We start from the raw sequence: 15,692 nt of genomic DNA, 5'->3' as shown, positions 1-15,692 counted from the left end.
CATACAGCATTTCTCCACTCATCACAAAAGAACATGTAAAAGGCAATAGAATGCTGAATAAATAACCCTGGATTCTTCTAAAATTTGCAGAATTAAACTTAGGTGATGCAAAGGGAAAGAAAGCAGAGATCTGCATAGGATATAGTAACATAAATTCTTATAATCCTTTGGGAATGTGTTGTAGAGCAGATAAAGAAGGTTTAACCTCTTTTGATAGTATTTGAACAGCATCAGAAAAGGCTTGGAACGTTAAAAATGAAATAAAACATGTGGAATCAAAAAGGGAGAGAACGATCTATCATGGGAAGCAGGATACACAGCAGACTCATAGAATGGCAGATGTCCTAAATAGGACTCTGGCCTCAGAATCAGCCCTTAAGGCATTTGGATCTGGCTGAAGAGCCCATAAGAGTATTGTAGGCATGGAAAGCCAAGACACTCTGGAAAAAAAAAAGACCTAAATGAAAGATCTCTGTGAGTGAGATCCCATTGGAAAGAACAGGACATCAAAGAAGGAGGTACCTTTCTCTGAAGGGAGGAGAGAACTTCTACTTTGACTATGACCTTGTCTAAATAAGATCAAAGTCGGCAAACCCAAAAGGCTTCCATAGCCTTGGCAACTCATGACTAGAGCCTAGGGAGATTTCTGACGCCATAAACAAGAATGTCAAATTGTTAAGTCAACAACAGGAATCACTGTGTACTTACTTCTCATGTGGGATCTGTCCTTAATATGTTGTCCAATGTGAAGTAATGATACAACTAGTACTGAAACAGTATTTTACAATTTGTGTTTCAGGGTGGGTGTGACCTGATGAAATCTTTACTTAATATATACTAAATTGATCTTCTGTATATAAAGATAATTGAAAATGAATCTTGATGTGAATGGGAGAGGGAGTGGCAGATGGGAGGGGTGCGAGTGGGAGGGAAATTATGAAGGGGGGAAAGCCATTGTAATCCATAAACTGCCATAAACTGTACTTTGGAAATTTATATTTACTACATAAAAAATAAAAATTTTTTAAAAAGTTATATTTAACTTTGAAGTATAAACTTCATTTTAGGGTCTATCAAATAATAGTGACATTAGTTCTTATTTTATTTAACAGGTATGGCAAGCTAAGATGGATGGGTATTTTATACAGTATCAAGTAATAGATTTCTGCTTCCTGTTAAATTTTTAATTCATGTCTTCTAATAGAGTAGCTTGAATGTTTCACCCTAAGTTCCCCAAGCCCTTCTGCAGAGAAGCACATAATAGTGCAAAGAAGTAATCTAAGTAAAGGAATGAAGAAGGGCTTTATAAAACATAAGGCCTTATTTGTAAAGAATACAGCTTTGACTTAGCTCTCCAGAGCTGAAAAGATGATATCTTCTCAGCGTATTTTTTGCCAAGGGTTTGCTTTTTATTCAAGCTCACCAATGAAAAGTTTATATTTACCTGTAAAGATTAATGGTAATTGCTTTAAGCCTGGCTTTTTAGGTTCACTCTTCTCTACTGGTTTAGTTGGGGTTCTCAGAGGCTGTGGTGAAGCATAAGGTTAATGGAGAAATATTAATCACTGCCCCAGTGTAGTGGGCTTTTGTCTAAAGAAGCTCAGTAACTGGTGCTAATACCTCTGTTGATTAATAAGACTATCTGATGTTTTAAAGGTGTAATGTGTACTTAAGTAATATTGTAAATAGTTAAATATGTTTTTATAAGGGAATGAGATAATATTGCAATGAATTAATTTAAATAGAAAAGAAAATGAGGTTGAATTGCACAATCCCTTCTTAGATTCAGCTCTTTCCAGTTCACTCATTATTTTTCTATGAGAGATTATGGATGTTCTATGGATAATTTTTAAAAACTGTTTTTTTTCTGTTCAATTTTATTTTAGCCATAATGCAAGTCCATGAGGATTTCTTCCATTATAAGACAGGAATATATAGACATGTTATCAGCACAAATGAAGAATCAGAAAAATATCGAAAACTTCAGACACATGCAGTCAAACTCACTGGGTAAGGCCATTTCTTAAAATCTTCACTTGATGCTTTTGGAAAATGAAACAGAATGTAAGAATTTGTAGTGCATGTAGATACTGAAAATTTCCTTTGCATGAGACATTCTAATACAAATTAAAAAATAACCTAAACTTTATACTACTTAGTCAATTTTTTAAAATCCATTAAAGACTAGTTCAATATTTTGGCAAGGATGATCATTTTCTTTTTTTTCCCTTACTTGTTAATATGTCCTTAAGAATCTATTCTAATCACAAGAGAAGCTCTTATTAAAATAAGTCAACATATGTCATAAGCAAGGGAATGGTACAAATCCAAATTATATAATGCTAGTAGGAGAATGTTTTGGAGGAATTGCAAATGGCAGAGATTAAACAGGAAGAGAGGATAAGGTCAACTTTAGTTCATTGTAAGATTATTTTATATTAATATGAAAATTATGGAAATTAATTGATAAAATTTGTAAGTGAAATGCATTCATTTATGTAAGAAGACATGAAACAAGTTCAACATTTGTTTAGTGGTTGCATTCCAAGAGTAAGAAATCCTGATCCAAATGCTACCAGATTAAAAAAAAAAAAAAAAATAAAAACAAACAAAAACAAAAAAAAATAGGAAGGCTGAAGGCATCACAAACCTCATTTTAAAGCATAGTACAGAGAAACCAAAACATACATCAAGGTAACAGAATAGAGAATCCAGAAATTAATACATATATATACAAAGGTATGAAGAACATACAACGGAGAAAGGATAGTCTTTTCAATACCTGGCGCTGGCAAAACTGTAGATACATATATACAAGAATGGAATTAGATCCCTACCTCTCACCATATATAAAAATCAGCTCAAGATGAATCAAAGACCTAAATATAATACTGGAAGACAGAGCGGAAACATTTTAAAACATTGTCATAGGCAATGGCTTCTTGAACAAGACAATAAAAGTGCACACAAAAAAAGAAAAGCTAGACAAATCAAACCCAGAAACTTCTTCACAGCAAAGTAAACAACAGAGTGAAGAGACATCCAAGAGAATGGGAGAAAATATTTGCAAGCTACTTATCAAAGGATTAGTATCTATAATATATTAGGCACTCAAAAAAAGTCAGCAGCAACAACGGCAAAAAACAACCTATCCAGTTAAAAAATGGACAAAGGACCTGAATAGACAAAAGTTCTCAAGAGAAGAAATACAAATGGCCAATAAATACATGAAAAATGCTCAATATCACTCACCATCAGGGAAATACAAATCAAAACCACAATGACTTATCTCCTCACCCATTAGAATGGCTATTACTAAGAAGATTGAAAATAATAAATGTTGGAGATGCTGTGAAAAAAGGGGAACTCTCATACACTGTTGTTGGGAATATAAATGAGTGCAGCTACTACAGAAAACAGTATGATGATGCTTTAAAAACTAGAAATAGAATAGCCATATGATGTAGCAATTCCATTATTGAGTATATATCCAAAAGATATACAATCACTGTATCAAAATAATACCTACCCTAGTATGTTTATTGCAACAGTATTCACAATAGGGAAGATAAAGAGTTAACCAAGGGTTCCATCATCATGGATAAAGAAAATGTAATATATATTATATATACTATCTATATATTATATATATTGTAATATATACATAGTAGAATATCATTCAACCAAAAAAAGGAATTATATCCTGTCATTTGCAAAATTGGTGGAACTGGAGGACACTGAGTCAGGTGAAATAAGCCAGACACCAGACGATACATACAACATGTAGTCTTTCATTTGTGGAAGCTAAGAAAGCCTCTATCTGAACACAAACTTCTGATTGCCAGAATCTGGGAAGTGTGGGGGCGATAGAATTTGAATAACTGTATCAGAGGATTAAGTTCCAAGTGTTACACAGTATGGCTATAGTGTTACAAAATAATTTGGCATATATTTTATGAACAAATACAAGAAAAGAGCTTCAAGCCTCCAATCCTAAAGAATTATTAAAGAAGAAGTGTTGGTTACCCTGATTTGATTAGTATACATTGCGTACATGTATTGAAATATCACAATGTAACACATAAATATGTAAAAAGTGAAAAAGCTACAGAAGTTCTAACAAAAATAAAATGTGATGCATACTCACTGGACTACTATTCAACTTTAGAAAGTAAATAAATCCACAAACTCTCCGCCATGAAGGACAATGTGGACAGAAGGTCAGTTTTCCCAGGGCCGCTTCAATCTCACTCTGAATGTAGCCAGTATTGCAAGGTCTTTCTCACAATATGTCACTGCAAGTGCCACAGAAAGCATTTTGTTATACTTTATCCATATCAAATCCTTATTCTCTCATCCAGCTTATCATGGTAAAAAAATAAAAACCACATTATTTGAATTGTGCATCATTGTCCTTGCACCTACAGCAAAGTGCTGCCTTGTCCTTAGTAATCTTTGAAACCTTTTTTAGTGAATTCTCAGGTATGCAGACAAGATATCGCATATGATGTCTTTAATCATCACTCCTCCTTTATTTTACATATTTTATTGTAAAGTTATTTCTTTGAATTTAAGATACAATTGACTTTATTATTTGTTTTGGATTTCAGGAGTAGAAAAATATATGTATATTAGAATTGAAAAATATATTTCATGTTAAGTAAGATGGTGAGAAGCTACAGATTAAAAAAATGTGTGTGTGTGTGTGTGTGTGCATTTCACCATTCAGAGATAACTTCTATTGAAATTTTGGAGAAAATATGGTCCCCAATTTCATGATGATTCAATTAGATTTATTGATGGTACAACAGTGTGAACATAATAAGCATTCAGTAGAAACCATCCTTTGAATTTTGAGCTTTGATCTTTTCCTGAGCTTGTGATATGAAGCATAATACTCTCTTGGCTGCTGGCAGTGGCAATGGGTGACAGCTCTTACTCAGCCATCACAGAAAACAACCCATATTCTACATTTGTTTATGTTGCTAAACTATAGTATTTTGTAGGTCAGGTGTAATGAATGCATTTTTGACTCACAGCATTTTCAGTTTATAATGACTTGATCTGGACATAACCCCACTGTAAGTTACAGAGCACCTTATTTTTATTTATCTCCTACTTATGTAACTATAGAGAGAGAAAATGAGAGAGAGAGAGAGAGAGAGAGAAAAGAAGGAGTTAAGGAGAGAAGAAAGGAGAGAGGGAGAGAAGGAGGGGGAGAAAGCAAAGGAAGGAAAAGGAGTTTGAAAGAAAATGAGATGCTGCTTTGTAAGTACTTAAAATTTTATTTAAAGGAAAATTTTGCTCACATGTTCATTAGCAGTTCATAAGAATGCCAGTTATTCAACATTCTTCAAGCACTAACTGTTTTCCTTTTCTATTATGACGGGTTTATTCTTCATATTTTAATTCTTCATCATCACTTTTCTTTAGAAGTGATAAGCGAGCTTCCTATCACCCTTTTCATGTTACATGAAAGAAGGTGATTGATTTAATAAAAAGAATGTATCATAAATGCATATATGTTCACTACTAAAATGAATAATCAAAAAAGACAGTGAAAAGAAACCTCAAATTATATTGACCCCCAAACCATTATTAACAGATTTGTTCACAAAAATGTCAAAAGCATGTCATGTGATTTTCTCTCTTTGTGTGTGTGTGTGTGTGTAAGTGTGTGTGTTCTCTCTGTTGAAGCAACATTAGAGACAAAAAATAGGACAATATAGGATGACATTTAAAATAATAGTTTTTAGATATTTTTACTTAAATTTAAGGAAATTAGTTTACCTCTTAAACACAAGAAATGCTAGTTTTAAACAGAAAACTTTAAAGTTAAGCAAACTATGTAAATGGTAAATATATGTATATTTATATGTATGGATATCTGTACATCTCTATACCCATATATGTTCAAAACAATTAGAAGTTAAAGTAATAATCCATTTTAACTACATATTTTGATATTTGTTGATTTTTGTTGATAGATAAGATGAGCAAACCTATCACTAATACTTCTTCCATCTTTCCCATACTCTCATATAAGTAACATGCTTTATTTCAATACAAATACTCATATTAATCAATTTTAATCCTTGAATTTATATATTCACTTTTAAATGTCCATATATAGCTTATCATTATTTATTTATTTATTTATTTGAAAGTCAGAGTTACACAGAGAGATTTGTAGAGGCAGCAAGAGAGGTCTTCCATTCGCTGGTTCACTCCCCAGTTAGCAACAACGGTCCAAGCTGTGCCGATCCAAAGCCAAGAGCCAGGAGTTTTTTTTTTTTTTTTCTGGGACTCCCATACAGGTGCAGCAGCCCAAGTCCTTGGGGCATCTTCTACTGTTTTCCCAGGCTATAGCAGAGAACTGGATTGGAAATGGGGCAGCTGGGAATTGAACCGGCGCCCATATGGGATACAGGCACTGCAAACAGGAGCTTTACCACAGCATCGACCCAGCCTAACATTTATAATACTATCACTAATTTATTCACCATTATATTTTGTGTGTTTTTCTCTGCTCTATCCAACCTATTCCTGAGCCTTTACTGTATTTGATATTGTTCTCTAATGTTTTGAGATGTTTTCAATTTTTTCTGTTTCTTTGTTTTCATTGCCTTTTAAAGTCATACCTACAATTTTTGTCTATGTCTGACTTTTTCAGTTTCCTCCAACAATTCATTTTGAGCTATACATTATTCATGTTTCTGTTTTCTGCATTCATTTTAGAAATTTAATCTCAAGTGTATGCATTTAACTCTTTAACTACCACTCCCTATCCAGTTCACAACCTCTACTTTTCAGACTCTTATGGTCCTTCACCCACTACATACTTTCAGTGAATTATTCTGTATCATTTAACTGTCCCCCTAATCTGAGATGCTCTTCCTAATTTGGTTAAAATTTCATGATGAGTCATAGTAACACTTTCCCATATACCCTGGACTCTCATGTCCCTGGCTAGATTTATCATAACAGCTTAATAAAATCTTTTTTTTTTTATTTTTATTTTTATTTTTATTTATTTTTATTTTTGACAGGCAGAGTGGACAGTGAGAGAGAGAGACATAGAGAGAAAGGTCTTCCTTTGCCGTTGGTTCACCCTCCAATGGCCGCCGCTGCAGCCGGCGCACCGCACTGATCCGATGGCAGGAGCCAGGATCCAGGTGCTTTTCCTGGTCTCCCATGGGGTGCAGGGCCCAAGCACCTGGGCCATCCTCCACTGCACTCCCTGGCCACAGCAGAGAGCTGGCCTGGAAGAGGGGCCACCGGGACAGAATCCGGCGCCCCAACCGGGACTAGAACCCGGTGTGCCGGCGCCGCAAGGTGGAGGATTAGCCTATTGAGCCACAGCGCCGGCTTAATAAAATCTTAACTCTGATTAAATTCAAAGTATCCTGTTTTGTACCTGTAGCAGAGAAATTATGATGATTTCAGTTTAATTTATAATGACAAATTTCCAGCAGTTATATAATAATATTGAACAATCATATTTTGGATTTACATTGTGTTTATTCTCTCATTGTCCAGGTAATTATACACCAATTTTTCCATTTTCCTTGAAAACCTACCTCCTCCTTCTTGTCCATAGCTGATAGCCTTGTGTTCTGTTTCCTCAAAAAAGATTGAAATAATCAGAGAGCTTTTCCAAGTATTAACTGCACTACCTATCATCAAGTACATTCTCATAATCTTTCTACTTTTTACATAATTGAACTACTAATGCTCCTATCTAAATCTCTCTTGTATTGTACACACTAACTCTTTGTATTCAAAAATCATGCAAAAGCAGTTTTACTTTCTCTTCTCTGCAATCAATTTTATTTTTACCACTCTACAAAAATGATATATCTCATCTTTTAAGGAAAAACAAACGTTCTTTTGTCTTGCTGACACTCACTTTATCCAACTCTTCCATTTTTTATTAAATCTCACCATTTTCTCATTACCCCTTTCTTCTTCACAAATACATTTATTTCAAGGTTGTCGATGCCCTTCACATTGCTGAATCCATTGGTCAGGTCACAAACTTATCCATTCACTCCACCTATAACTTTTTATTATCTGATATTTTTTCTTCTTTTTCTGTACCTACAGTTCTACATGTCTGTACCTCTAGCAGTATCATATCTGGGTCTTCTCTCACTTCTATTGTCACTCCTTCTGTGATGAGCTCATTTAGTTCCTAAGCTCATTCTGGCTTTAGGTGACATCTAAAATATGACATCAGCTGAATTTCTATCTCCTGCTGAGACCTCTCTCTTGAACTCCAGACTTATACATTCAGTGACCTTTTTGATCTCCTTATTAGTGGTGCAGATGCATCAAATTTTGAACTTGCAAAACTGAGGTCCTAAAATTCTGCTTTATCTTTACTGAACAGTATCAATTTATTTAACTTAGTTGAGGACAACTCCATCATCTATCCTCTGGCTGGAAGTATTGGAATCACTCTTTATTCTTTTTCTCACAACTCATTTTTCCTTTTTCTTGATTTTTACTTATTCATTTTATTTATCCAAGAAGGAGAGAAATAAAGAGCCCTACCTACCAACTGATTCTCCAAATGATGGAAATTGGTCAGGAGTAGGCCGGGAAGAACCTGGGGGCCAGAAGCTCAATTTTTATTTCCTTTTTGAGGGGGCAGGAACCCAAGGATTTGAGCCATCACAGCTTCTTCCCATGATGCACAATTGCTGGAAGCCAGAATCAGGAGCAGAGCCGGGACTGGAATTCAAGAACATCATCTGATATGCAGCTGTCCCAACTATAATCTTAACAACCAGGCCAAATGACTGCTCCACAGCTCACTTTTACTTTCAAAACTCTGTTGACCTTCTTCAATTTATATTTAGAATCCAGCCGCTTTTTACCACTTGAACTGCCACTACAACTATTTGAGCCCCCATTATGCATTATTTTGTACCTGAATTATTGAAGTCATCTCCAATAAATCTGGTATCTCCTTTACACTTTGGCAATCTATTCTTGATGTGGAAACTAAGGTTTTCCTTTGAAAGCTTTAGCCAGATTTTATTACACTTTGCTTGGAACTCTCAGTGTTTCCTATTTCCTTCAAAGTAAAACCAGGGTTCTTGCAGTAGCTTAAGGGGCCTGCATGATTGGAAGACTATCCAGTTTGCCTGTTTCCTCTTTTATCAACTTTCTTATCTCAACTTCTTTTCTGTGCCTTGTACTCCCTTCTCAGGAGATTAATTAATGTTTCAGGAAAACTTGCCTTATGTATCTTCTCTCTCCCTGAAATACTCTTCTCTAAGATGTCCAATTCCTTAGTTTCTAAGCCTGGGTAATCAGTATTCAGCTCTCCACTTTCAAGTATGGCCTCTTTGGCTGCCCTGTTTAATCTGTCACTTACTCTCTTCTCAGGCAGTTCTGATTCTCCTTTACCTGCTCTATTTATAAACATTTTTCATACACTTATTTTTAAAATATTTATTTATTTATTTTTCTTGTTTTGTTTTTACCTGGAAACCCTTTTTTAAGGTATAAAAACTTCATACATTTCATATATACAAATATAGGAACATAGTGCTTCTTCCCATCCTACCATCCCTCATACCCACACTCCCACTCTTCTTCCTCCTCCCTATCCTAATCCCATTCTTATTTTTTATTAAGATCTATTTTCAATTAACTTTATACACATATGATTAACGTTATGCTATGTAAAGAGTTCAACAATAGTATGATAAAAAGCTGTCCCTCAGCAGTCAAGACAAGGGCTGTTCAAAGTAATCACATCTCAAAATGTTAATTTAACTGCTAGAGATATGTTTAGTTATCACAGATCAAGGAGATCATATGGTATTTGTCATTTTGGGACTGACTGATTTCACTCATTGACTATAAGGTTTTCTAGTTGTATCCATTTTGTTGCAAACATCAAGATACTAATTTTTTTAGCACTGTGTACTATTCCATTGTGTACAGATCCCATAATTTCTTTATCCAGTCTTCAGTTGACAGATATCTGGGTTGATTCCATACCTTGGTTATTGTGAATTGAGCTACTATAAACATGGGTATAGAGATAACTCTTCAAATGATGATTTCATTTCCTTTGGGTTAATTCTCAGGAGTTGGATGGCTGGGTCATATGGTAGGTCTATATTCAGATTTCTGAGGTATCTCCATATCGTCTTCCACAGTGGCTGCACCAGTTTACATTCTCAAAAACAGTGGGCTGGAGTAACATTTTCCCCACATCCTTGCCAGCATTTGTTGTTTGTTAATTTCTATATGAAAGCCATTCTAACGAGGCTGAGATACTTTGCCCATCTCTTATCTGGATTGTTTGTTTTGTTCTTATGAGTTTCTTAAACTGTTTATATATTCTGGATGGGAATCCTTTATCAGTTGCATAGTTTGTAAATATTTTCTTCCCTTATGTCAGTTGCTGCTTCACTTTGCTCAATCTTTCTTTTGCACTGCAGAAGCTTTTCAATTTGATGTAATCCCATTTGTCAATTTTGGCTTTGATTGCTTGTGTTTCTGTGGTTTTCCCATGAAGACTTTGCCTATGCTAATGCCTTGCAAGGTTTCCCCAGTGTTCTATAATAATTTGATAGTGTCAGGTCATAGATTTAGGTCTTTGATCCATTTCAAATGGATTTCTGTGTGAGGTGTAAGGGGGAGGGGGCTTGCTTGATACTTCTGCATGTGGAGATCCGATTTTCCTGCACCATTTCATGAAGGGCCTGTCCTTGCTCCAAGGATTGATTTTACTTCTTTTATCAAATATACATTGGTTATAGATGTGTAGGTTGATTTCTGGCTTTTCTATCCTGTTACACTGGTCTATAAGTCTGATTTTGTGCCAGTACCAGGTTGTTTTGATTATAACTTCCCTGTAGTATGTCTTACAATCTGGTATTGTGATGCCTCCAGCTTTGTTTTTGTTGTTTAAGATTGCTTTCTCTATTTGAGGTGTCCTTTGTTGCCATATGAATTTCAGCATTGTTTTTCCAGATCTGAGAAGAATGTTATTGGTGTTTTGATTAAGATACCATTGAGAATGTAAGTGACTTCTAATAATATGGACATTTTGATGATGTTGATTCTTCCAATCTGTGATTCTGGAAGATTTTTCCATATTTTTTGTGTCTTCTTCTATTCCTTTCTTGAATGTTTTATAATTTTCATTATAGAAATATTTTATCTCCTTGTTTAAATTTATTCAAGGTGTTTAATTTTTTGTAGCTATTTGAATGGGATCAATCTTAGAATTTCTTTCTCAGCTGGAACATTGTCTGTGTATTAATTTTTCTCCTGCCTCATTAGCAAACTCTTTTATGAGTTCCAATAGTCTCTTAGTAGAGTCTTTTTGATCCCTTACATATAGAATCATGTCATCTGCAAATAGGGATCGTTTGACTTCCTTCTTCCCAGTTTGTATCCCTTTGATTTCTTTTTCTTATCTTCCGAGATCAGATGAGATTGGACATGTTCAGGGTGTATGGCCATAGACTTCTTTTTCTTACCTAATGGTTCTGGCAAAAACTCCCAGGATTATATTGAATAGTAATGGTGAGAGCAGGCATCCTTTTCTATTTCAGGATCTTAGTGAAAATGCTTCTAACTTTTCCCCATTCAATAAGATACTGACCATGGATTTGTCATAAATTGCCTTGATTATATTGAAGAATGTTCCCTCTATACTTGATTTACTTAAGATTTTCCTTATTAAAGGATGTTATATTTTATCAAATATTTTCTCTGCATATATTGAGATAATCATATGTTTTTATTATTTAGTATGTTAATTGATATATCACATTTATTGATTTGCAAATGTTGAACCATTCCTGCATACCATGGATAAATCCCACTTTGTCTGGGTAAATAATCTTTCTCATGTGTTGTCAGATTTGATTGGCTAGTATTTTGTTGAGGAGTATTACATCTATGTACATCAGAGAAATTTATCTATGTTTATTCATTTGTGTCAGAGTTACTGAGAGGAAGGAAAGACAGAGAGAGAGGTGTTACATCTGCTGTTTCATTCCCCCAAATGACTGCAAAAGCCAGATTTCGGCCAATCTGAAGCCAGGAGCCAGGGGCTTCCTCTGAGTCTCCCACCTGGTTGCAGGGGCCTAAACTCCTAAGCCATATTCTACTGCTTTCCAAGACAATAGCCAAAAGCTAGTTTGAAAGAGCAGCAGGGACCCAAACTTGCACCCATATAGGATGCTGACATTGTAGGCAGAGGCTGTACCTACCATATCACAGTGCCGACCCTGAGAGTTATCCCTTTCTAGTACAGTGTATGAGTTAATTAACTCTTTATATTGATTGCCTCTCTAGCCAACTAAAATGTCTCTTCATAACTACAAGTATCTATGTATTATTCAATGATATAGACAAGCCACCTACTGCAGTACTGATCTATCCTAATATTAATGCCTTTACTATCTAATGAATGATTTTTAGCTTATATTTTGGAATAGTTCTTCTTAGTTATTATTAGTCTTATCTTTAAATTAACAGTTATATGCTTAAAAAAACTGCAAAAGGAAAGGAAAGGCCTGCAAGACAACTCAGTTTTGATTCAAATTTGTAAATGTTCAATTCATGCCCACAAAATCAACCCTTTCTTTTATCCTGGGAGTTTTCCTTAGTTCATGACAGAGACTTTGATTTCTAAATCTTTTATAGGTATTTTTGCTGTCAAATTCTACTCTTCATTTTTTTCATCATTCATATTCAGCAATTCATATTCATATTCAGCCATTGCCCCTCGATTGCTTGTTTGGACTTCACCAACACGACTGCCTGTCAGGATGATTTCTTAGGCAGACTTTGACTGGGAAGTGCAGGAATGGACTGACATCTCATTGACATACCCTGCAATTAACCCTCATTATTAACATTTTAGAGAATATTCTAGATCATTCTTATATACTTTATTAAAAAATTCATTCAACAGTGTTTTATAGCTTCTTTTTTCTTTTTATTAACAATTTTTATTTATTTAAGTGAACAAATGTCATATATATCATATATACAGATATATAAAAGTAATATAGAACAATGGCCCCTGAGAAATGCAAAATAATGAGGGAAGGCCCAGAACTGCACCAGATCACTGCCAGGAGAGAAGTTACAGGCTCCAGGTCTGCAAAGGAATCCCACACAGATACTCGCTGTGTTGAGGACACAAAAAGGAGCTCAGAGAAACCAAGTAGGCTGGAATTTATAGAAAGAGTTGGGGGGCAGTGGGGACCGAGAGAGAATTAGGATAACCTTAGAGAAACCCCTTCAGTTTTTGGTTTGAGAACTGTTTTATGTGTCCACAGAAAGAAAAATTCAAACACCTAAGTCAGCGAAAGAACACTGGCAAGGAGAAAAATGAGCAACCACTGGAGCTTGCAGAAAGCTGGATAGTTCATATTTTCATCAACTAGAGTGAAGTCCTGGTAGGAGCTGGATAGAAGGTTGAGCACACAGAAGGGTGTTGTGTCAGTAATGAGCAAAATCAGTTTAGGCTGAAGGCTACTCTGAATCCATCCCAACAAACCTTAGATCCAAGCTCCAAAGGATCCAACTCATTGAGACTAAATATATGCCATCAGAAAAGTAACACCATGTATGAAATATAAAAGCATCCCTGCTAATTGGTGTTCAATTCACCAATTCACCATTGCCAGCATACAATGTACAATTACCACCACTCATGCAAAGCCAGCACCCATGACCCATAGTCAGGAGGAAAATCAGTCACTAGAAACAAACCAGGAGATGCCAGTTATGATGAAACTGGAGGAGAAGTGTGTGCAAAAGAAATAGTTATCTTGGAGTCGGTGTTTGGCTTTTTGGGCTAAAGTTGCCACTTACAACCCTGGCATCCCATATTAACAAAAGGAAGAAGCTTAGTGATACTCCTCACCCTACTCTCCTTATCCATGTTCCCACTCTTGCTTCTCCTTCCTTTCTTTTATTTTCTTTCAGTTTCCACAATCACATAATTTCAGTTTATTTTATAATCATGATTAACCCTCCACTAAGTCAATAATTCAATAAAAAAGGGAAACAGAAAAAAAAAAACCTACTGTTGCAGAACAGTAGAGACAAAGGCTATAAAATTAATCATACTCAAAATGTCAATTCCATTCATATACATTACATTATTTTGTACTATACTAGTTACCACAGATCAGTTATATTTTTTGGAAAGGCTTATTTTACTAAGTATAATGGTTTCCAGTAGCATGCATATTGTAGCAAATACAGGAATTCATACTTTTTATGGTTTAGTGGTAGTCCATAGTTTATATATGCCACAATTTCTTTATCCAGTCTTCAGTTGATGGATGCCTGGATTGATTCTATATCTTAGCTATTGTGAGTAGAGCTGCAATAAACATGATGGTACAGATAACTCTTTTATATACTGATTTTATTTCATTTGGGTAAATTTCCAGGAGTGGAATGCTGAGTCATATGGTAGACCTACTTTCAGCTTTCTGAGGTATCTTCACATTGTCTTACACAATGGCTGTACTAGTTTACATTCCCACCAATAGTGGATTAGGGTACCTTTTTCCCCATATCCTCACCAGCATTTGTTGAATTCTGTATGAAAGCCATTCTGTTGGGGCTGAGGTGAAAATTAATTGTGGTTTTGATTTGCATTTCCCTGATGGCTAGTGATCCTGAACATTTTTTATGTGTCTGTTGGCCATCTGGATTTTGTCTTTTGAAAAATGTCTGTTCAAATCCTTTGCCCATTTCTTGCCTGGGTTGTATGTTTTGTTGTGGAGTTTCTTAATATCTTTCTATTTTCTGGGTATTAATCCATTATCAGTTGCATAGTTTGTAAATATTTTCTCCCCTTTTGTCTGTTGCTGCTTCACTTTGCTCAGTCTTTCTTTTGTACTGCAGAAGCTTCTCAATGTAATCCCATTTGTCAATTTGGGCTTCAATTGCTTGTGCTTCTGGGGTCTTTCCCAAGAAGTCTTTGCCTATGCCAATGACTTGCAGCGTTTCCCCAGTGTTCTCTAACAATTTGATGATGTTGTCCTTTTTCTAAAGATTGATTTTAGCTCCTTCATCAAAGATACATCAGTTGTATAATTCATGGGTTGATTTCTGGCATTTCTATTCTGTTCCAATGGTCTATAAGTCTGTTTTTGTGCTAGTACCAGCCTATTTTGATTATAACTTCCCTATAGTATGTCTTGAAATCTGGTATTGTGAAGTGTCTGGCTTTGTTTTTGAATCAATAATAAAGACTCTCTCAACAAATAATAAGCCTGGGACACAATAGCTTCACTGCTTAATTCTATCAGACTTTCAAAGGAAAACTACTTTCAATTCTTCTCAAACAATTTAAAACAATTGGAAGGGAGGGAATCCTCCAATACTTCTTTTATGAAGCCAGCTTCACCTTAATTACAAAACTAGAAAAAGTTATAAAAAAAGAGAACTACAGACAAATAGCACTGATGAACATAACCCCAAAAATCCTCAACAAAATGCTAGCTAGCTGAATCCAACACATGAGAAAATCATTCATCCAGAACAACTAGGGTTTATCTCTGTTATGTGGGGATGGTTCAAAATACAGAAATCAATAAATGTGATATGTCACATTAACAAATTGAAGAATAAAAACCATATGGTTATCTTAATATATACACAGAGAAAACATTTGTTAAAATGCA

The 15,692-nt window shown here is 35.0% G+C and overlaps 1 protein-coding gene across 1 annotated transcript in view; it reads left to right on the top strand.

The window, feature by feature from the left end:
• The window catches only part of TINAG (tubulointerstitial nephritis antigen), a gene marked incomplete at its 5' end in the record, with an annotated part of 114,602 nt that overhangs the window by 57,033 nt on the left and 41,877 nt on the right, over positions 1–15,692 (top strand). Inside the window, 1 exon segment of the mRNA NM_001082786.1 lies at positions 1,887–2,010. Coding sequence (NP_001076255.1) covers positions 1,887–2,010 — 124 coding nt within the window.

Source organism: Oryctolagus cuniculus, chromosome 5 (assembly GCF_051225735.1).
Source record: "Oryctolagus cuniculus isolate XC-2025 breed Fujian yellow rabbit chromosome 5, ASM5122573v1, whole genome shotgun sequence".
NCBI lineage: Eukaryota > Metazoa > Chordata > Mammalia > Lagomorpha > Leporidae > Oryctolagus > Oryctolagus cuniculus.
Note: the sequence above shows the minus strand (reverse complement) of the source record. Positions and strands in the feature narration are given on the sequence as shown.